The 23,723-nt window shown below is 36.4% G+C and overlaps 4 protein-coding genes across 6 annotated transcripts; 1 reads left to right on the forward strand and 3 right to left on the reverse strand.

The window, feature by feature from the left end:
* Nucleotides 1-880: 880 nt before the first annotated feature.
* Nucleotides 881-2,821, reverse strand: LOC105177152 (UDP-glycosyltransferase 90A1). Its single transcript, XM_011100200.3, has one exon. The coding sequence runs from the start codon at nt 2,674-2,676 to the stop codon at nt 1,249-1,251; it is 1,428 nt and encodes a 475-aa protein (XP_011098502.1). The 5' UTR covers nt 2,677-2,821; the 3' UTR covers nt 881-1,248.
* Nucleotides 2,822-4,591: 1,770 nt separating this feature from the next.
* LOC105177153 (uncharacterized) lies at nt 4,592-5,876 on the reverse strand. The gene has a single exon (XM_011100201.3). The coding sequence runs from the start codon at nt 5,517-5,519 to the stop codon at nt 4,812-4,814; it is 708 nt and encodes a 235-aa protein (XP_011098503.1). The 5' UTR covers nt 5,520-5,876; the 3' UTR covers nt 4,592-4,811.
* A 1,143-nt stretch (nt 5,877-7,019) lies between these two features.
* On the reverse strand, nt 7,020-10,588 carry LOC105177151 (uncharacterized). 2 transcript variants are annotated; one of them, XM_011100198.3, is made up of 7 exons: nt 10,432-10,588; nt 10,267-10,351; nt 8,530-8,818; nt 8,251-8,357; nt 8,032-8,164; nt 7,714-7,908; nt 7,020-7,518 (listed from the first exon to the last, which is right to left on the reverse strand). In XM_011100198.3, the coding sequence occupies exons 3-7, from the start codon at nt 8,800-8,802 to the stop codon at nt 7,234-7,236; spliced, it is 993 nt and encodes a 330-aa protein (XP_011098500.1). In that variant the 5' UTR covers nt 8,803-8,818; nt 10,267-10,351; nt 10,432-10,588; the 3' UTR covers nt 7,020-7,233. The 2 variants fall into 2 exon arrangements, with proteins under 2 accessions (XP_011098500.1, XP_011098499.1); XM_011100197.3 differs by having other exon boundaries at nt 10,267-10,577.
* Nucleotides 10,589-12,956: 2,368 nt separating this feature from the next.
* Nucleotides 12,957-23,360, forward strand: LOC105177149 (methyl-CpG-binding domain-containing protein 9). 2 transcript variants are annotated; one of them, XM_011100195.3, is made up of 11 exons: nt 12,957-13,293; nt 14,108-15,009; nt 16,755-17,010; nt 17,110-17,523; nt 18,155-18,454; nt 18,547-18,873; nt 19,720-19,818; nt 20,313-20,744; nt 21,248-22,163; nt 22,420-22,778; nt 22,948-23,360. In XM_011100195.3, exons 3-11 carry the CDS (start codon nt 16,891-16,893, stop codon nt 23,224-23,226), a joined length of 3,246 nt encoding a protein of 1,081 aa, XP_011098497.2. In that variant the 5' UTR covers nt 12,957-13,293; nt 14,108-15,009; nt 16,755-16,890; the 3' UTR covers nt 23,227-23,360. The 2 variants fall into 2 exon arrangements, with proteins under 2 accessions (XP_011098497.2, XP_020554645.2); XM_020698986.2 differs by lacking the exons at nt 12,957-13,293; nt 14,108-15,009; nt 16,755-17,010 and having other exon boundaries at nt 17,382-17,523; nt 18,150-18,454.
* The last annotated feature ends 363 nt before the right edge of the window (nt 23,361-23,723 follow it).

The raw sequence follows: 23,723 nt of genomic DNA on the forward strand, positions 1-23,723 counted from the left end.
CTTTAGTTGTTGAAGGCTGCAGTTTCTCAGTGGATAGTTTATCATTATATGTTTGTTCTAACTTTATTTAATTTTTCATGTAATGAAAAATCAAACTGAAGATAAAGTTTGTAGGCTTTGGTCATATAGTGAAGTAAACATCTTGAAGGTGTCTTCAAAGATATGGGGTTGGATTTGAATTTTTATCAAAATAAAAGGGTATTTTACGCCAAAACCTCTAGAATACAGGAGTCAAAGTGAATATTCGCCCTGTGGTAATCGTTAGGACCAGTTGGCCAAATACATGAACAAGGGATTAACGGAGAAAATATAGAAGCAGTAGTAAATAAAAATTTCAGATCATTGTCAATAATCGCTCTCAAACCCTAATTACAATATCAGGTGGAGGAGGACGACACTAAGCAAGAAGAACCACATAGCCATTTCTTCGAAGATCGAAAAAGAGAACGAAGGTAATGATTGATTGATTGTTGGCAATTGTACTTAGTATTTGGTTTTGTATTATGAGTGTTTTAATTTAGTGTTTTGGAGATAAAGAGAGAAAAGTAGAAATAAATAAGTATGAGTTGGAAATAGACGGTATATCTGTAGTTGTATTTTGAGATAATTTAAAATATTTTAAAGTAAGTGGCGTAGGTTTGATGTTGGGATTTAGGATACAAAAACCACTATTCATTTTCAAATCATATCTCTTTTATATATATTTTTACATATAAATTTGTATATATATAAATATTGTATATTTAATTTTGTTTTTTTAGAGATAAAAAGTAATATTTATTATCAAATCATGTCTCTTTTATATTATATATATGTAAATATGTATATATATTATATATAGAAAAGTAAAAAATAAAAAACTACAAAACACAAAAATAAATATTGAGTATATTTTTATCTTTTTTTCCAAAAATACCAAAACATGAGACCAAACATAAAGGTGGTATCTAAATTCCCTCGTTCAACGGGAATCTCTTACTGTAGATGTTTGAGGTGCGGAATTGGAATGGGAAATGAAACTACTGTCATCCTAACTATTAAATATGATGAAAAGAAGACGATGAAGAACTCATGAAAGCTTCTTTCTAGAAGTTTGTCCTGAGACAGAGATGATGGTCCCTGTATTATATAAGAGAATTTTCAAGAGTTGGAGATAGCCCTTCATTCACCATATAGCCTTAACTCGCAGTATATTATTGTCTGAATAAAATGATAGTTTGCAGTAGGTTGACCATTTCGCCTCCTCTGTTAGTTGAACTTACAACTGTTCATTTCCGTTTGTTTAAGTATCTCACTGAGTAGGTTGTTTAAAGCATGCCATGAAGACCCACCTTCTGCCATACCTTTCCTGGCTGCCATAGCTACCTCCTTCACCTTCTCCCGACATGCTTTCCCCTTTTCGCCCTCCATTAATTCTAACACTGCGGACGTCAAGCTCTTCGAGGTGACAAATCCTTTTGCTGATCCATCAACTCTATTAACCCTTAAACCAACTTTAATCTCTTCTTCTAACATCCTTGCATTAAGATGTTGCTCGGCCATCATTGGCCATGCCAGAATCGGAACTTCTGCACATATTCCCTCCAAAACCGAGTTCCAGCCGCAATGACTGAGGAAGCCTTGCACAATTGGATGTTCAAGAACTTCTTTCTGATCAACCCATTCTTTTACTATGATCCCTGTCTCACTTACCTTCTCTTCAAACCCATCTCTTACTTCTACTTCACTCTCTCTCACCACCCATAAGAAGCTCACCTTTGCCTCTTCCAGTCCAAGAGCTATTTCACGTAATTGTGTGGGGGATATTTTTGTTTGAGAACCAAAGGCAACATAGAGGACTGGGCAATTTTGCGCCGACTTTTCGTCAAGCCAGTGCATCCATTTGGGCCTGTGGCATGGTGCGACTTCCAGTTTTGATGGTTGACCCAGGCAGAGGGGCCCAATACTCCATGCTTTAGGTTGGCATTCACGGTTCCAATAGTCTTCATACGGTTGCTCAAGCTCATAGAAGCTGTTCACCAGCAAGCCATAACTGTTTGCTGTTGCTGTGCCCACCTCATTCATAAAATCCAAATGAGGCCCTCTTGGGTCACGTTTATCTAACGGGCTGTCAAAGTCGTTCCTCCTAAGCTTGATCCACGGAAAGCCAGCAAGAGTGAAGGGTTCGTCATCTGACTCATGTAATGATAGTAAGCCATTCACGATAGCATCATAGGCCAGTGCCATGGAATAGTGATTCGTGCCATAGAAGCTTAGTCGGGGGATGCCAAACCGTGATGCTGATTCTAGTGTCCAGTGGAGGAAGCCATCTGATATGATGCAGCTGACCTGTGAATGAATATTTTGAAGTGCTTCCTCAAATGACGGTTTCATGAGTTTTATGCCATTGACAAAGGGAACAAAGAGAGACATGGATGGAAGTTTGTCGGTGCTTTCAGCTCCATGTGGGATTCCAGGTATGTTCTCAGGGAAGGGCAGATCAGTGATGGAAACATCAGCTCCTGAGAGAGACTGAGAGATGAATGGATGGTTTGCCGGGGTGGTGAAGATGGTTACGAGCACACTACGGTCAAGGAGGAGTCGGGCTAGGTGGAGAAGTGGAATCGTGTGGCCTTTGGACATGAAAGGAAATAGAACTATATGATGTTTAGACGTAGAAGAAGAAGGAGAAACCATTTTCTGTGTGGCCTGTGATTATTATTTGGCTCAATAAATAGACAACAACAACGTCACTGAATTAGTTACATAGACATGCAAAAGAAGCTGGATTGAGGACGATGTCTTGGGGTGGGATCATCTTGTAGATTTGTCGGTACGTAGATATGGAATTGAGAGTCGTAATTAAACAGCTGCTGAGTTCAGCAGAGAATACTGAAGAACTGCTGAGGTTTTCAATCCTTTTCACGGGTGAAATTCTATCAACTGTTTGTAATATACTAACTTTTTCTTGAAAATAAAGTATGATTTTTATTTACAATTTGTTCGCTTAAACTGCATGAATTAAGTTCATTAAATCAAAAGTTATAAGATTCTTCCCATAAATTTTTGCTATTTATTAATTTGTTGAAAATTGTACATATTATTTTCTTTTCTAAACATTCCAACTTTTTTTTACTTGAACTTTTATTTTTAAACAATTTCAGTGCAGCATTAAAATGATATGAGAAGGCAACACATTCGTCCATCTATAGGCTACAACAATTTTACTTAAAAATATATACCAATAATGAAAGTGGGGTTTTAATTTCCCATCACGCATTTGCAAATTTTAAGAAAGTTGCATGAATCAGGGAACTTATATGGGCTATAAAATTGTGTAGAATGCTCGAGACGCCATTAAATTACGTGTACAATTTTATGTGATGCTGTGGAGGAAAACGGTATCCGGATCTCTTACCATTTCTTCAGCTTCTTGAGCACTGCAGTCTACATCTACTTTAGTGATGGTTCGGCAAAAGTCCCTCTTTGATTACAAAACAAGACATGTGTGCGGTTCATTCATTTTATTTATTTATTTATTTCTTATCTCAAGATTTGCCAAAAATTTCGTATGCATGCATGAGCCAATTTTGGACCAATGCAGTCTACATCTACTTTAGTAAATTGCGTTATCATTCCAACAGTGTTTGGACCAGCGGTTTTGCTGCCAGATGATCTTGATTGATTTTACTGCGTACTAAATCAAGTTACGTGGCGTTTACTATGTCTAGTTAGGTTGAGTTAAATAAATTATTTACTTTGAGATATGGTGATTAAGAATCAGCCAATTCACTGTTTAGCCTTCAAAGAATCATAACACAACCCACCGGTGTTGGTGGGTTTAATAATTTGAGCCAGCAAACCCCTCTAAAACAATTACACTATTGTTCTCATTTCAGCAAGTGGAGTTTAAAATCATGCCCTTGTACCCATCGACGCCATATAATTGTGGATTTTTTTCTGGGTGAATTAGTGTTCATGAGGAATAATTTTCATATATTTATCTTAATAAAAGGTGTAATGGAGAAAAGGTAATGTACAAGTCAATCTTGTGGATATCACAGGACGTAAACGTACAAAAGTGTCTTTAAATCAATATCTACAACTTATTGATGTGGAGTACATATAATTAATTCAGAATTTTTGTATCACTCATCTAATAATAATTATTTTATCACTCAAATGATTCATAACTCAAAAGGTTAACGTGGTAGATTATAACTTGGGCAGAAACGCGACATGATATCCTTCTACAAAGTGCTTTTGGTCTTATTGCCTCGACGGCCACCCTTCTCTGTCCACTTTTGGAAATGAATCTGAGAATATTGTTTATAGGAAAATGGTCCAAATCTACTCCATTTAATTGCCACCAAAGTACCACATGGGTTACAGCCCGCTATTCACTGGGAGAGTGAATTGGGCTATAGCCCAAAATACACCTCAATAAAATCAAAATGATACCGATGTATAATATAGTAATCCCATAGAGGATTCTCAATTCTCATGCTCAGGATGCTTCCCTAATTTTTCTTTTTTTGTTCCTCTCTAGGATCTTAATATAACGATTTATCTGTAGCTACGTAGGGAAAAATACATCAAGAAAAAAAAAAAAAAAAAAAACGAAAATCTCATTGAATTAGAGAGGGGAAAAACACTGACAACTGATATTAACTACAGAAAAGTAGTGATAAATAGCTAAAACACAACCTAGTACGTCGAAATAACTATGCAGTATCCAACTGAAAAAAGCGAGAAATCCAACGAATCAGAATAATACAGATTTCAATAAGCAAATCTGTCCGTTGATCCACACTTCCCCCTGATCTCAAACATCAATTCCCATCTCCACTTAAATGGCCTGTTCCCAATTCTTGCCTCTCTCTCACCTCAATCACTCTCTCACTTAAATTCAGACTTTCTCGTGTACCTGATTGGTTCAATCCCACTTCATCACCATTCAAATGCCCACTTTCTTCTTCTTGAACCCCAGCAATCTGAATCTCAATCTCGTTTCCAACTTCGTTCATAGTTTCTGTCATTTGTATATCCCTCAGTTCAACCGCACTTTCACCAAAACTACCGCTTTCTTCCTCATGTAATGATCCACTCCTCATGATATCAGCAGCAGCCCTGCAAATCGGGCAAATGGGAGTCCTCAGAAGCCATAAATCCACGCATTCGGCGTGAAAACTGTGGTTGCAAGAAGGCAAAAGCCTGCACTTCTCCCCAACCCTGAAATTCTCCAAACACACCGCGCAATCTGGAGGAGGGCTCATCCCCGTCCCAGTCCCCTTCTCCTTGGCCGTGAAATCAAAACATGGCAGCTTCTCGATGTCGTCCTGCGACATGCTCGTGCTCCCAAAACTGCCCCTCCCCACCATGTTAACGTTTCTTTCACTCAACCCTCTCCTCAGAGTCCTCCCAACAATACAGACATGGATCAGGATCAGAACCCCGATTCCCAAGAACAACAAGATCACTGAAATCACTATCGCCATCACTATGACCTGCTTTGCTATGCCTAGAACATGGCTTCCCATCTCAGACAATCTTCATCCATATCTTCAGGAGACTTCTTTCAAGACTGTTCTTCATCATGATCCCAACAACTCTGACCCTCTGACAAGCTTGTGTGCTGTGCGTTCAAGAAAGAAGGAGAATGTCAGCTCAGCTACCATTAATGGTGGAGTTCTGCTGAGGTGGGAAGAATGTTTTGTGGGATGGTTTTATATAGAAAATGATGAACCAATAACACCATTGGTGTTAGTCACTTAACTAATAATTCAAATCTTAGTGGGATATGGGGGTAGACCTGACCATATCGTGGAGTGGGTGGAGGGAGAGAAGGGTTTCTAGCTGTTGAAAAATGAATATTAGAAACTTTTCATCCTCTCCTTTTCTTCTTTTTCGTCATTATTTGTTGGAGTTATTCATTCAGATTGAAGTACAATAATATAAAACCTATGATGGATAGGGTTAATGTTAGTGGACACTTATTTGATGTGTAGCTTCTGCCTTACCTCCTTTTAGTTAGTTTTATGACTATTTTACTCTTCCACTGTCATTTACTGCAGCCCCACTATATATATACAGTGGTTTAGAGACTTTTAGTCTCAAATGACGATAGTTCGATTTAGTTGGTTATAATTGTTAAAGTATATTTAATAGAAAAATTCCAAATTTAAGAATTAAATCAATCGCATAATAAGTATATCGCACTTACTAAGTGATTGATCATCATTACACTTGTTGGCTTCAATGTGATAAATTCGATCTTTTCTAATATTTTATGTGTTCGCTTTGGAAAAAAAAATAAAAAAATGTTTAGGTTTCTAGCATCTTTTAACCAAATTTTCAGTGATAATTCATATTTTGTGTTCTTTTTACACGTACATTGAACTGATAAATGGATTTTCACTAAATTAGCAATCTCCACATTAATTCTAAAGGTGCCAAGTCGCTGTTGCTATAGACCCACATCAATATTTGTGGGTCAATATTACAGATGTGAATAGCTGTTTCATGGTATCAATTTAGGAAGGAAAACTAGCAGCTTTACTTTTTTCCTTATTTCTATCTCCTGTATGTTTTACTTGGCAGCATTCATTTAGACGATTATCAAAACCATCCGTATAAACTTTCAAATTCCCAAATGAGTCGAAGCAAAAGAACATATATATTGAACTGGGGCAAAATTTGAATGACTGCCACTTTTAGTTATGCACCAGAGAAAGATTTACTGTAAGGTAATCGAGTCGTCAAAGCTTATACGGACAGCGGAAGTGCTTAGCTTTTTTCTTCATGAATGGACCACTAAAATGCAGAGGTTGACCTGTGTTTGCCGAGTCAAAAACATGATAATTATCCAAAGCAAATAACTAAAAGACATTTGTGAAAATCTCCTGTCAGTGTGTCCCCTGTTTCTTTGTTTATGCACCATATAAACATTCCTCAGTTCGAGAAATTGTCCACCGAGTGTACGTGGAAGATTTCGACCAGCCAACTACTAAGCTTTTTCATAATGTCGTTAAAGTCAAAGGTAATAAAGAAGATATCATTCATATTAAATTCGGCCATACTTAAAACAAATTGTCACTCCTCATCCGATCTATAGTTCAACTATCTGCATCAATCGCCTTTGTGAGCATCTCACACTTTCATGGTATATACAAGTATAAAATTGGGGGTCCAAGAGAAAGGAGGTGAAGATGGAATATCACTCACTAAAGCCCATGTAAGAAGCTAGTGCTTATGCTATGAACCCAAAATGAGTCCCTCTCGAGCTATATTGGTCACACGAAGGACGGCTTGAGCACTCAGAGGTGAGAGCCTCGATTGGCAGAAATTTTCCCAAGAAGCTACAACAGGTTCTTCTGATGTGGCAGTTGGCTCTGGGACATGTGATTTTTCATAAACGGATTGCAACTCCAACAATAGAGTACGAGCTGCATCCCTAGACTCGGGAAGCTGGTCACTGAGCTGGGATGCACCGATTTGGACCAGTTTATCAATACCGAAAGCTTCAATTCCATCAACTCCCTGCAAGGATCCAAATAGAATATTTCTTAGCGAATTGAGGCCATTAACGGTGATCTTACAAGCACTAGTCAAATGGGTTTCATCTTAAATTGGGAACTGCAAGCACTTGAGGACATGCTAAGCAGCACAAACAACTTGAAAGTTCCAAACACTCCCAAGGTGAAAGGAGTACTGAACCTATATAAGTGAGCTTACCAGCCGTGCCACACTTCGAGAGATGCACATAGATGCTTTCGCCCGAATTCGAGGATTCCTGTTCTTGATGTAAGGTTGCAATTTGGGCAACAATAAAAGAGGAGAAACTGAGCTTGTCAGGGCTACTAAAGCACTTTCAGCTGCCTCACATACAAATTTCTTGTCTTGTGAAGATTTGAGCAGAAGTTGTACCAGCTAAACAACAAGAAGATCCTCATTGAACCGTAGAAGCGATACTAACTTATGAAAATGGAAAAGCCCATAAATAAGCAAGCAGAGAATAGAAGCAGCAGCCGAGCTCAAAATGGAACACCTTACCAGTGGATCTAGAGAATCAATGATGTCATCACTATATGCTCTGAAAATGTCAGCTGAAGTCATAATTGCTGTTTTACAAAGAGCGCTTCTTGGATTCTTTAGGGATTTCACAATTAAGGAAATCAAGTCATTCCTGTTCATTATAGTAGGAATCACAAGATAAAAAAATTCATTAGGTGCCACCAAAAACAATGAGATCAAGACGAAGCTGAGACTTACAGCATGTCAATAATGGCTTCCTTGTGATATATAGACAATCTGCGGACATTGTTCAGTGAATCACACACTGAAACCCAGTTTTTGGAGCCTAGGCCTGATAAGAGTGTCTGGAAACGATAACACAAGGAATGAGTCAAACTTTTATCGTGCAAGTACTTCAACTAATAGACAAGGATGTTATCATGATAAAGGGGCATTTTCGAAACCAGTATTCATATCAAGCATCATCATGTAGAAAGCTGGCAGCACATTCAGGATTGAGTAAAAAAACATTCCTACCTTCAGACAATTTTCCACATCTTCTACATCCTTCAAATTTTCAGATTCAATGTACTCAACTTCTGAATTTGCCACCTCTACTCCAGAATTTTCTGTCCCATCTCTCTCTGTAGGAAGGTCAACCAAGGTGTATATCCCTTTCTTCTGCTTTTCTTCAACATTTTCATTCATGCTCTCGACATGTGGTTTAGCTAAGTTCCCATTATTAGAGCTTCCATTCATCCTTTCAGACTCGGGTATTTTATTGACATCTCTGAGAGCTGCGTCCGACATTAGGAATTACAGGCACCTGAAATAAGAAGGATAAGAAAATAGTTATAACAACTCAAATACAGCAAAAAATAATCATAAAATATTGTTTACTATTTGCCAACAGATGATCTACTAAATCCAAAATGAATGACTTTGATATCGCATAGCTTTATGAAAGTCAATAGAAATCCCTCTTATTGCAATTTATGCCTTGAAACCGTGGCAGGTCCAGTAGTCTGACAAAGTTAAAGTTTAAGACAATTAAACACAGGAGAGCAAATGTATATATATTAAATCTTAGGCCATATCTGTAACCACCAAAGATTTTACAGAATAATCTACAAGTTTTAAACAAGCTTTATTTCTAAAGTGATGAAGCAAGTAATGTTCCAACTTAAGAGATTTCTGTCCACAATCTTAGAACTTGCCTGATGCATTTCTTATGCTTCCAATTTCCAAAATTATATAGTGGTCATACAGAGAAATTATGATGAATGGCACTGGAAATGGCTTCTCAGGATGCTGACAACCACCAAGCTGCAATAGCTACAGTATTTTTTTGCAAATCTGGAGGAGCTCAAATTTGCATTGCATACCTCAATTTCTTAATGGTTCTATCTTAACCAACAATTCTCGTCAGTAAGTGTTCAACCAACAATTTTTGAATAGGTGAATGCACATCCCCACATCGTTCAAGTCTGCGGTTTTCAGTACCACTTCAAATTATATAATCCATTCTACATGAAAATCCGATTCACAGGCATCTACCTAACCATTCTGACACCTACACATACATTTACAGCCATGTAGTCCTTTTTTCCTTCATCACTGGATAATGCAATAACAAACTCTGAGTAATATCACAGCTCCCTAATTAATGACTATGACTTGAACTTTCTATTCGCCTATGCACTAGATCTAACATACTCAGCCAGTGAAGCAGAAAATACACATGGATGAGTAATGTAATGTGGAAAGACTCCACACAGAAAACCTACATCAGAACCCCAATCCTTACCCAATTTTCTGCAAAACTTGGCAAAATTAATCAGTTTGTCAATCTTCATCCCCACGACTCAACAGATCACCAAACAATCATGGATCACATGAATTTGAACTTCAAAAATGCAATTTAAAAAAAAAAAAAGGGAAAGAAACTGATCAAGTAATTAATAGGTTAATTAATAAATTAAAAATCGATTAAGTAATAAGCCCATTTCCACAAGATCAGAAAAGCGATCTAGCACTGAGGATCAAAAAACAAAAAATACGACATCAAGTACAACAGAAAGAATGTAACAGAAGAACAGTCAAATGAGCGTATATATGAACTCAAATTCAAGTAGAAATGCATTGAGATCTCATCATTCACAAGTCTTAACTTCAAAACCATCAAGCTTAATTGATTACTGCAAGCGAGATTCACAGTTCAACACCACGAAATCCCACTTTAACATCTCAAATATGCAGGCAGAGAGAAATTACCAAAGCGAAAATGGGTTGAAGTGAATCGGGAAGCAGCAACGGGATAATGCTGAAAATATTTATTGCAGAAGCTGCGAACGAGTTACTGCGTGAGCAAGAGAAACCCCATTATATACACACATAAAATAATGCAAAATTATAGACTGAAATAATTAAAAATGTAACCGGCGGGGACAGTAAAAATGGACGGCGTGTTTTGCTGCCCGAACCCAGGCCTTCAGGGACCGATAATTATTTGCACGTGACCGCCGGGCAGCGATGCTGATTTCTCAACATACCCCTAGGTTTCTCCGGAAAGTCAAATACGCCACCACTTCCATTTACTCTGGTCTTAATAGTTTTTCTTTTTTGTCTAATTGAAAATTAATTTTGATAAATTAAATAATATACTAATTCAATCCACACATAAAAATAAAATATATATTTCTATATTTATGAAATTCAAATACATGATCTCGAATTTATTAACAAATATCAACCATCATTGATTGATTCTCAAAAGCAATTAAAGAGGAAATTAGTGAGAGTTGAGGGTTCAAATTTTGAACTGACGCTCCAACACAGCAGGCCCAATTTTGAATTGATGTCGCATCCATTCTCAATGTGACTGTTAGATTATTTAGATTAATTACAATTATTGGTATTAATTATTGTAAATCAATTATATTATTACTTTCTACCTATAATAATGTCTTCTTCCTAATACGCAATTTTATTTCTCTCTTTTTTAAAAACGTGAGGATAATTTATTGAAATCATTGTTACTGGACATGGACTTAGAGGGGCATTTTGGTGAATACATAAATTCTTCAAAATATATTTTATCAGGAAAAATATTCTTTAAAAAAATTCTATTAGTACTAATTATTGTTGCATGCCGTCTCCGCGAGCATATAAAAAATAATCGTAGTATGAGATTAAAAATTTATGTGAAAAGATATAAACGCAGTTTAAGGTGAAAAGGAAGAAAGAAGTATGTGATAAGAAATAAATGTACGGGAAGGTGAAAGACAAAAAAATAAATTATGACTTATAGATTTATTAAAAATATGAGAATTTGCAAGTGCGAAAAAATATGAAAAAGGTGAGAGTAAACATGGAGCATCGAGTTGAGTGATATGGAGTAGTGGATGAAAGGGAAAAAAATAATTATAAAATGATTAAACAACTTCTTTCCAATTATTTATAAGGGTGAATGAGAAGATCCCGCTTAATTTTTTCTTCAAAATTTGATTGACTGTTTGTTTTAACGATCAACCGAACGGATGGTACTTATGGGGATAAAAATTAAAAACTTTATGGTACTAAAATTGAAAAAAGGGTGTACTTTATGTAAGAAAAATAAAATTATCCCGAAAATATTATGTAAAAGATATGTGTATACTTCTTTAATTTTTTTCCAACTCTAATATAAAGAAAATAATAAAATTAAAATCTCGATACACCAAAATGATACACGGATTAGTAAATCAAATGATCGTTAAAAATATAAAAAATAATTAAAATTTTAATATTAAACACAATAATTATATTTTTGGGACAATTTGACTTTTCATACTCAAAGTATACCCTTTTTTCAATTTTAGTACTCTAGGTTTTCAAGTCATCAGATTCGGTATCCAAAATTTTTAATTTTCATTCGTATGAGTATCCTCCGTTAAGTTGACCGTAAAACAAACAGTCTAACTCAATTTTAGGGGAAAAATTAGGCAAAATTTTGTCTATTTAGGACATGTTTGGCTTCCATTTTGTTCAACACCAAAAAAAAATCCTATTATGATTAATTTTGATTTCAAATTCATAATTTAGTACAATAATTTTAATAAAAGAAATGTACATATTCAATTCAATTTCTATAAAAGAAAATACCAATTTACTGGAAAAATCACTTTTTTTTTTCAATTTTCTTTTTACTTGGCCATAATGCAAATGTTGTTATACTTTATTTATCGAGGTTTTATGCTATAATTTTTTAAACTTTTTTTGTAACTAGTGAAATCGAACATAGAGTAATTATAGATGGTTAAGTTGCTATTACTATTGTTCTTCTTTCGATCATAAAAAAAAGAAAAAAAACAAAATAGTAACATGCAACGTCGTTTATAAGATCCAAACAACTAGGTTAAATACGTCAATCATTGTTACAGTTAACAATAAAAGCTTGATCGTCGTCATGCATGCTGAACACGTTTGATTCACGATGGATATTTATATAGTATTTTCATTCAACTGATCATATCAGTTTTTATCTAAATTTTATAATACCAATTGTTTATCAAATCAATCATTCTTTTGTGGTAATGAGTACTTACAGGAAGTTTGCGATGCCGTTGTATATTATGAAGAATTGCGCTTTATGAGTTATCAAGAATACAATCGTGTTCAAATAAAATATACTCAGTTAACTGATGATTCTGAAACGATAAACTTTTTTACAGTTAAATCCAGATGAATTTTTTGTAGTTCGTGATACTCGCAAATAAAATAATGAAAGGAAAAAATTTTAGGTTTAATTTATTTAAGCATAGAGATTGTCAACCTAGAGCAAACTAATGTTAAAATCCAGGTGGAAATTTCATGAACAAGCCATTGTTCTTACATGCTTCTCTAAAATAATTTTATTACATGATGATGAGTACTAGAATGAGGCGGCAGACTACACTGACAAAGATCGAGCCCACTGGGCTTTCTTCAGGTTGATGCCCTAACTAGGAACCTGATTTTAACCTACTGATGTCTGCGCTTGTCATTTGCATATTCTTTACTGCACTATAAAAAGGACTGTCTCTATCACCGCCGCTAATTACGGAACTCTGAATCCATGGCACCCGCCCTCTTGGCTAACACCTCGTCCATCCCGAATCCCTTGTCAGAAATCTTCCACTGTTCAACCTCCTCCACCACCCTCAAGAACCTTCACTGCCAACCGCCACCTCCTCCAGAACCTCCGCCCGTGGTTTTCCCTTAATCGTCTCTGTGATCTATAAAAAAAAAACCCAAAAAAAGACAGAGATGAGGTTGTCGGAGGTAGTATTTTAGATCCTTGTTGTGTTGATCGTTTGGTTGCATGTGAAATGGAATGCCATTTTTCTTCGTTTTTTTTTCGGTAACTTTTGATTTCCGCCTGAATGTGTGTGATTTGGCGGAAAGGATTTAAGATGTTTTCAGTTGCGATTGTTCTTTTTTTCCCCTTACTTCTCTGACTCCATTGATTCACCGCATCTATTGAATGATACGCACTTTATAGAAATTCTTAAACTGATAATTGTTAATTTTGGGTTTATTAAAAATTTTTGAGATCTTAACAACTGAATTTGGCTCTTCTGGTTTGTATTAACTGAATGTTTAGTTTTCTACTTTTCAGCACTGGATCAAGTGGCATAATTCTGGATAAGTATGTTGTTTTTTAATGTTTCACCTCTAAGGTGGGAAATACTTAAGATGCCTAGAATTTTTTAGTTCACTTTAAGCATTTTTAAAGGCGATTACGACATCATTATGGGGACGATACTCGTAAGCTAGACAACTTATTTCCAAATAAGGAATGAGGTAGAGAATGATGGGGTTGGATTCGGAATCTATGATTTTCTTACTCTACCTATTTGGAATTTTAAGCGAAAGCTTACAAAATACAATGTCAAATTGAAGATGATGACGATGATACTTTAAATGCTTAGTAGTTCTCTTTACTTTGTCTTGTGCTTGTGAGATGAGATTTAGTTTCAGGTTTATTGTTAATTTGTTATTTAATTGTGTATGGGAATTAATGTTCATCCACGTATTTGTTTTCCCTTCAAACTTACCATGCTGCTAACTTCTCGTTTTTCCTTGATTTTAACAGGTAACCGCTCAATCTTGGCGAAGCATATGTTGCAATACGATAGCAACGGTGAATTATATGGTTATCAAACTCTGTGGTCATCAAAGATATTTTAGTATTCTATTGGCTAAAACCCCAATAGTGTCAATATCCTTCTTTTTGTGTTTACCAACTTTTGGTAATATATGCTAGCGTTATGAGGCAATACAAAAGTTCAACTAGTTTATCTTGCCAAAAGAAGAAAACTAGGCTATCTTTGGAAAATCTTAACTCCCAATAGTCTTTATCCCTCACCGCAACCGTCAGATCGGCAATTTCATTGTGAATGAAGTTCATAATTTCTCTCTTAGCCTTCTTTTCTTGCTCATGGACAGAGAAATTTGGACTGACATGGTCATCTTGAACCATATCCTTTGACCCACAAAAGGAGCAAAACCAATTTCCTTTCTAAACCTTAGCCAAAGGCGGCCTCAAACAGTATGTGTGATACTCTGCGTCACATGTGTCACACAAAAGGACTTTCTTGTTGTTCTCATCTATGCCACACACTTTGCAGAATCCTTCACCCAAAAATCCTTTTGAAATTTCACGGGTTGGAACTGCAGTGCTTCCTAAATCCTTATTCACCGTGTCATCGAAGCACTCTGGCTGGTGGTCATCGGTTGCAACTGCAATGTTTCCTAAATCCTTATTCATTGCGACTTGAAGGACACTAATTGATGGTCATTAACTAATTTGTGCTAAAAGAATAAGTTCTGAATTCTTGGTTTTTGCAAAAAAATTATATCACAAGGAAGGATGCGGTTGGATGGTGGTGGAGTTCCAAATGAGTATACTGGAGTTGGAGTTTGGTATTGTTAGCTTTGCCTTGTCCATGAGTTGCCTAGCTAAAAGAAGGAAAATTGACGATTTGGCTCGCAAAGGTTGGTGTTTTCTTCTCTTCTTTTTTTTTTGTCTTGTTACGATTTGATCTTGTCTGGATGAAATTGAAATTCACTTTTACCTTACATAAATACTTATATGATATTTTCTTTCATGCAAAGACCACAAGTAGTTTGTCTTTTTTCGATTGTAGTTTTCCCCTCACTTTGTATAATTGTCAAACTCATGAAATGCTTTCTAGAACATACATCTACTTCTGGAAATTCCTCTTTATGAAGTTATTGTATCATTTATTGCATTTACATGGGGTGTGTTTCACAAATTTTACTTAGCATTAGATTTAGTACAGTTGGAAAGTTTATTTTTCCCGGTTTTGCAAACAAGTTCTTTTGGAGGTGTAAGGCTAGTACTTAGATGATAAAATAGATGTGGCAAGTACATAAAAAAAAAAAAAAAAAAGGAAAAAAGCATTGTTCAGTAAGATAATAACTATATCAGACACAAAATATTGCTATTAAATCTGAGTGTTTCTATCATCACACTTTTGGGTTGGGGTTTGGCCGTAAACTAACTTTGATATTAGGACAGACCTGGTTAATTTCGGACAAATGCACTTTGTATGTTTATTGTACTTTGATTTTGAATGAGCATAACCCAATTTCTTTCTTGAAAGTGAAAAATGGGCTAAAAACAAGAGGTGGTTGCATTCAGACCATAATTATTACTCCAGGAATTTTAGACCAAATTAGTTGTCCAGCCCAATTAGTAAACGAGGCCTAATATTGTACTACATTATCCTAGGGTTTGCGGTTTGACTAAGGATATTACTTTAATGCCCCTCCCCTTTTCTGAATCAAGGAAGATTTCTACAATAGTGAATTTTATTATACCCTTGGGTGGACTACAAAAGGCAAAGAGGTTTAGGGTGAGGGCATCACATTTTCATTTCCTCTTTTCCATCGCCTCATCATCTAGCCCGGTTGCTGGTCTCCTGTAAACTTGAAGCCCGTCAACTATTAAATCGTACTTTGTGGGAGAGATTATTGGAAATTGTTCCTATAGGCAGGTTTGATTTTTACCTTGTGAGATCCATCTTTTGTATTTGCAATCAATTAGTTATGTAACTCTTTCTTCTCTATAAGATGTAGTAACTGGCTACTTGGTCTAGATTTGTGTATTTATACTCGTTAGAAGTATGTGAGCCGGCTAGATCTGGTTATATTTAAGTTGTGTATGAGATTTATGGATATCATGTTGCTGGATGCCATTTTATGTAAAAAGTTGCAAATTTTAGACAGAATGTGCTCTTTGGATGTAACTAGAGAAATAATTGATAACCCTTGAACAAAGTTAGACATTTCTACGGTTTAAAGTTGCATAGCGCTTTTTGCTGGTATAGCATGTATGGTAAAGAATCTTGTTAGGTAAAGACAAAATTTCTTTTCTACCGAAATGTTCAATTTTTTGGTGAAATCATTAGCTTGCATGTATTCCTATTTTGAAATTTATATTAGCCGTTGATTTTGAGCCTGTGTTTTGTGAATGATTACTGATTGAAGTTGAGAATATTGTTTCCTGTTTTTTCAGACTGATTTTTAGGTTTGTCCTATAGGTGGTGCTCCTTCCAAATGCTCAGTCTCAATTGATCATAATTCCCCAGTTGCCTGATTATTGTTTTTCAGTATTGAGGAGTTGGATAATAAATTTGTGCCTGTACATTTATTCTTAGAAAAGCATTCCAGGTGATTTTCAATTGGTTTTTTCTTTCTTCTATTTGGTTTCTCAGGGATAAATCCAAAATTGTTGCTTCTGGAGAGTGGATCTTGCTTCAAGATTATTCAATCACGTGAATTGGGTTTCACATTCTTCGTGTTATTTTCTTGCGTAAATTAGTGTCCAAGCGTAAATATTTGCACGTGCTAATGGAAGCCCAGAAAAAAGATGAAAGTCAGACAATTGATGATGTTGGAAGAAAGCAACATCTACTCCTTGGAAGACCTATTAGCTCTGAGTTAACTCCGTTTTTGGGCGATATTCTTCAGGTAAGTTATCCTTTACGTACTGAAGTCTGTTATCATGTATGATTATGAATAATTGATATTAGTTTCCTTGCCTCCAATTTCTTTTTTGCTTTTATGCAGTCATGGAACTTCCTATGGCGTTTCCGTGAAGTGTTGGGCTTGAGTAAAGGTTTCTCATTTGAAGAACTTACTGCAGAACTTAATGGATCATTGTTTGATGGATTATCCGACACTCACATCTTGATGTTGCACGTCCTCATAAGTGAGTTCCTGATGAAATTTGAAAATGGCAGCAAAAGGGATGTGGAGTGCACGGCTATGGCTAGAAGGACGGAGATGAATGTGCCTCCTCTCAATGACTTAACTTGGCCAGAATTGGCTAGGAGGTATGTTTTGGCTATCTTGTTCATGATTGCTGACTCTGAGTCGGTGGAGGTTCGTGAAGATATGGATATGTTTCGCTGCTTACATGGTGATGGTGGGCCAAGATGTGGTGCATTAACTGGAGTTGTTGGACTGGAAGCAGATGCATGGGTGAGCTATGGTTTTGAATCTTATCTGCTTGTTTCTGAATTTCTGGAAGGAATACTTACTCTTTCTTTCTGTTTGGAGTTGACTTTCACTTTTCATACTGGCATTTCTACTCAACATACTTTTGTTTTATTATTCCTTTCCAAGGAATTTTTTGTTTATGTTCATATGGGCAATGAATAAAAGAATGAGGTGTTCAATGGTTGTCCTTTTCCATTGGGTTGGATCATAGAAAACACTAGTTGATAGTTTAAATTCGCATCCATCATAGTTTATATTTTACTCCAAGCATCTTGCTTAACTCCTGTCAATGGTGCTGCTAAGAGCTTTAAATTGTAGACTTTTCAAACGCATAGACTGAATTCATAACGAAAGAAAGCATCTCATGCCTCAATTCAGGTGTTTGAAGTATTCATCTTTTTCATATTCTTCTACTTAATATAATGTAATTTGTTTGCATAATTATTGTTGCGACCTCTTCTTTATCTTTATTGTTAGTAAGAGTAGTAATAAACAAGTAGTTTTACTCATCTCTTTACAGTTTTTTGCAACTTTTTGACTGTATCATGGCGATACATGTTGAAGGTTTATACTTTTGTTCTTATTGTTTATTGTTCTGCCTCTCTTAGTTCAGGTGCTTGCAGCAGCCATCAATAAAATATATGGTTCTCTTTACGATGATAACGAGAGGCTGTCAGTGGATGACTTGGATTCTGACAAGGAAACTATATCTTGGGTCAAGGTGAATGAACAAGTTCCAGCTTGGGTCAGAGAATTGGAGCCTATAAAAATGTTGAAGACAAATGTTGGGTCCAAAATAAGAAATTGTATTAATAATTCTTTGGCCAAGGAGCCACCAGAATGGGCGAGAAAGATCTTGGATAATTCAATCAGTAAGGAAGTTTACAAGGCCAATGCTTCAGGCCCTACTAAGGTGATTCCTATCTACCATCCAACTATGTCTTGTACGGGTTGATGCATTGTTCTTTCACAATATGTGTGTTCTAATCTATCTTTTCCTTCCAGAAACTTGCTCTCAGCGTTGTTGCACAGTTCCGAAGTATGCAGCCAAACCTTGCCATCACAAAAAACAGAAAGAATCTTTTTGCTATATCCAACATTGTTATGAAACAATGTGGTTTCGTGTTGCGTGAGGCAGCTCTGGCGAAGGAAACAAAGGACTTTTGCACCTTGATTCAAGAGCGTTTTGTCAAGCATGGTAATTGTGAAGAAGGGATTCTTGGATCTCCAGCTATGGTATCAAGTCTTTTGAATTTTAGGATGATCGACATGAGATTGGCTTCTGGTGCTTACTGCCTGTCTCATGAAGCTTTTGCGGAGGAAGTACAAGAGGTTTGTTTTTCTCAATATGTTTTCTTGTAAATCGGTCTGCCTCTGTATGGATTGACTGTTTATTTGTCATGTGGTGTGCATTGGAATTGGTGCATTTATGTGCTAAGTTCTTGGCACTTGTTAATCGCATTTGCATTTGTTGCACTGCTTCTTGCTTAACGTGTTAGGTATTAATTTCTTCCATAGGTAGGAATGCGAGTTTTTACTTTCAGTTCGCCAGGAAGCTTGGCATCTATTTCATCTGTGGATTATCTTTGGTACAACCTCCTACATGCTTTTGTTGGCTAGAATTGTAACTTTTTGTGTGTAAAAGTTTTACACTTAAAATATTGAACTTGTTCACACTGGCCATGGCAGAAAGATACATTTTTAATGCAATCTATTACAATTTCTGGCGTAAGAAAAATTCCAGTCTGTATTTATTATTCTTTTCATTTGTTTACCAGTGTAGTTATCTTGTGCTAAAGCTTCAGGTGATGATCTGGGACCTAGTTCAATGCAAAATAATTTAGATCCATTTGGAATTTTAAATCTCAATTGTTTCAACCATCTAACAAAGAAAAGTTCTTAAGTTTCATCATTACTGTGTGTCCTTGCTTGCATGTTCCAGTTTGCCCGCAGTTTTTTGTTTGTGATCAATCTGTCAACTGCACACTAAATGAGACTATTCACTATTCGTAGTGAATACTTGTGATTACATGACGCTTGGGCAATCTGCTGCTATCTAAAGCATCGATTTTTGTGTAGGCTTGCCTTTGCTTGTTGCTCTTACGGTACGGTTTCTAGCGTTTGCTTGTGGCTTACCTGTTAATCTCTTTCTAAAAGTAGCTTGTTTTCACCATGCAGTTCTGGAGAAATGTGCTGATTGTTTTTGAGAATGACTCACAAGTGGTTGATTCAGCCAAGAAATCGTGCCGTGTATTTGAGTCCTTATATGACAAAGAGGTATTTATTCTCTCGGAATCGGTGACTGTATTATGTGTTTATATTTCCTCTGTATTTTCCTTTATTCTATTTTGCTGTTATTAGTTTATTGTCATGATATGTATTCTTATATTCCGTCATAGAAGTTTGAATCGTGTGACATCCTATGTTGGAGATTGTTGGCTACTTTCATGTTTTCCTTATAGTATGATAATGTTTGGTCAATATGGTCTAATTAATTATAGCCTCAGCTTTATCGTCCATGGGATGCTTAAGGATGGGCCTCTATTAGAAAGTTGATGGAACAAGTTTCCTGTTGTTAATCACTTATGATATTTTTGCCGCTAGTGACTTGCTATTTTACAGTTGATGCTTGTTGTTTGGAAGAGTCAGAGAGATGTTCTTGCACCTTTGATTTGACTGCATACATGCATATCTAAGTGATTGAACCAAGAGTCTTATTTGATGGTTTATGCTGACTTTACCAATGAGGCCCTTTTGTTTTGTTGACTTAGGTTGTTGCTTTATATCAAAAGTTGATTAATGACCACCGGCCAGAGTGCTTCGATGACACGGTGAATAAGGATGTAGGAAGCACTGCAGTTCCAACCCGTGAAATTTCAAAAGGGTCTCTGGGTGAAGGATTCTGCAAAGTCTGTGGCATAGATGAGAACAACAAGAAAGTCCTTTTGTGTGATACTTGTGACGCAGAGTATCACACATACTGTTTGAGGCCGCCTTTGACTAAGGTTCCAAAAGGAAATTGGTTTTGCTCCTTTTGTGGGTCAAAGGATATGGTTCAAGATTCTCATCTCAGTCCAACTTCCTCTGGCCATGAGCAAGAAAAGAAGGCTATGAGAGAAATTATGGACTTCATTCGCAATGAAATTGCTGATTTGGCGGTTGCAATGAGGGACAAAGACTATTGGGAGTTGAGCTTTTACGAGGTTAGCCTAGTTATTCTCTTATTTAGGATAAACTATTGGAACTTTTCTATGTGCTTCTTTTATATTCAAATATGTGGCGCTGAGTAAGCACATTGAACTATGATACGGTTATATATATATAACTTATATTTTTATGATATATGGAACAGGAACCTATAACTAAAGAATATCTGTATTGTTTTATACTTTTATGTAGTAATGTAGATGTTCAGTAATTTATATTCTATGTACATGTTCATTTTGTAAAGAAAATTGTTACTTTTAAATATTACAAACAATAGAAAGTATAGCCCATGAAAAGTATAAGTGCTACGTGGTCGTTTTCCAATTTTATTAATGATAAATGTTGGTTTTGGGGGTTATTTTCTTTTTTGAGCACAAAGGTGTTATGTGCCTTTTTTCATAACATGAGTGATGGCCCTATTCTCATAACACGAAATGCCCATTTACCCATTTCGTATCCCGTTGATTTTATTGAAGTTCACTTTTTTTTTTCCATGCAGAAAACCTCTCTTCTTAAGTTCATTTGTGATGAAATATTGGGAACAGCTCTTGTGAGAGATCACATTCTGAAATGTGAATCTCCCTCAAATCTGCACACAAATTCTAATTCTATAGAACTGCAAGCTTTGAGGAATAAAGAAGATAGCACATTTCCAAGGATATCTGAAGATGCTCCTTCAGCTCAAACAAGTGAGGGTGCACCAGCACCGAGCAACATGATTTCTGTTGGATTGGGCACCAAGACACTGAAATCTTCATTGAGAAGCGAGTTTTTGGGCATTGATTCTGGGGGAAAGCTATATTGGATAATTGATTCAGGTACAAGTCCTTGGATACTTGTGAACAAAGTTGATGGACCACAGATAAATAAAGTGACCTCCCAGGACTTTGAATTATTGTCCGAGATCTTCACATTGAGTGGAAAAGCATACTCGTCGTGGGCTTCCTATCAATCTGATACTGAAATTAAAATATTGATGGATTCTCTTAAAGATGACGAGCAAATTAGAAGACAGTTGCGGGACACATTTTCTCAACGACGCAAAGTTTCCAAGGACTCCGAAAGGCAAAACCAGGAGGAGCTTCATCCATCTCTCCTGGAGCGAGGCAAAACTAGAGCGGCAAAATTGTTGGAGCACAAATATGGTCCCTTTGTCATGCTGGAGATAACTGACTTTGCAGAGAAGCACAACAAGGGGAAATCAGTTGCTCAAGACAAGGTGTATAGATGTGACTGCTTAGAACCTATTTTGCCAACAGATTATCATTGTCTTTCTTGCCATAGAACATGCTTCTCCACCATGGAGTTTCAGTTACATGGTAATGGTAAATGTTATTTGAAGAAGAGGGAAAGCATTTTCAGTTTACATGGGGAGGGAACAACAGAATCTGTGGATGGACATGACTTCTCCATAGGTACTTTGCATATGTTCTTATGTTGAAACCTGAACTTCCTTTCTTAGCAAATGATTGATTGAGCATTTAATGATGGATATGTATTCCTAGATTGACAAATCCTTTTTCCAAGTTTGATTAAATGAAACCTGATAGACGTAGATTAAGACAAGAAGATGAGTCTCCTTAATATCTCTTTATTGAAGGTATTTTGTGCATTTTCATGCCCTATGCCTAAACGTGTAAAATTTTGTGATGTTTAAACCTTCTATGACAGAAAAAAAGAGAATAACATGCTCTACAGCTGGTGCCATTGCGCCAAACTCTTTGAAAGGGAGTGAAATTGAAGTGGAAGCACAAACACGTGGTAACCCTGGAGGACTGCAGCATGTTGACAGAGTATCTCTGTCACATAATGTTACTCAGAAGTTGGAGATTGAAAAGTTGTGCAGAGCACCAGAACCTTCAATAAGGCCACTAATAGGCAGAGCTGCTGGTGTTTTAAGACAGCTTAAAATTAATCTATTGGATATGGAAGCTGCAGTTCCTAAAGTTGCTTTCAGATCGTCAAAAGGATGTGCTGAAAGGAGACGGGTCTGGCGCATGTTCGTAAAACGTGCGAGCAACATATATGAGGTTGGTGGTGTTAAATTCCGTTTGTTAGATTGAAATCATTAGTATGTTGAGTTTTTCTTCTTGTTGGACGAAATCTGTGCCATGATATTTTTATTGTTAAACTCTTGAATCTTCAAGTTACTTGGAAACGCAGCATCTTTACTCGTCACCTTTGCTTTATTGTATCCAGATGGTTCAGGCGGTGATTGTGTTTGAAGACATGTTTAAGCTGGAGTATATAGCTTACTCATGGAGGAAATATTGGTCATTCTCAGCAGCTGCCAATATATCCACCTTAGCTGCCCTGGCTCTCCGAATATACTCCCTTGATGCTGCCATCAATTACGATGAAACTTCTTCTACATCCAACACAATCAAGCTCTCGAGAAAAGCAGATAAAGGAAAGAGGCTACAAAATCCAAATCCGACCGGGAGACCGTCCAAGAAACAGAAGGGAACGCCGAAATAAGTCATAACCCCGCAGCATATTTGTGTTAACAGGGCATCTTCGTTATTGGTAGAATTTTTCAGAAAACATCAGAACAATTAAAGTTTCATGTACGATATGTATTACAATTTATTTACTGTGAGTAATTTGATATATTCCTTGGTCGTGTGGGGTGGATGGAAGTGGGAAGACATGTTGTGTGTTTGATGGGTAATGTGGTTGTGGTACGTGACGTGGGCTTGAAACCCATCACATGAAAATGTCATTATTCAATTGACATTTATAGTCTCCACTTCTGACTCCTTTCCATCAAAGGAAAAACATGATGAATTTTCCATAGTCGAAATATGTCTCATCAAAAATCGCTGATACGACTTTGAGATTAGTGTCGAATCTCTCCGACAACTTTATCCCATTGTATGAAGACACACGTGATATGATCATGAAGAGGAATTATGAGCAATTTGCCAAAAAAACCCTAAAAATAAGCAAAGAGGGTCAATAGATTGTTAGTCGGT

Source organism: Sesamum indicum, linkage group LG9 (assembly GCF_026168435.1).
Source record: "Sesamum indicum cultivar Baizhima isolate 11 linkage group LG9, ASM2616843v1, whole genome shotgun sequence".
NCBI lineage: Eukaryota > Viridiplantae > Streptophyta > Magnoliopsida > Lamiales > Pedaliaceae > Sesamum > Sesamum indicum.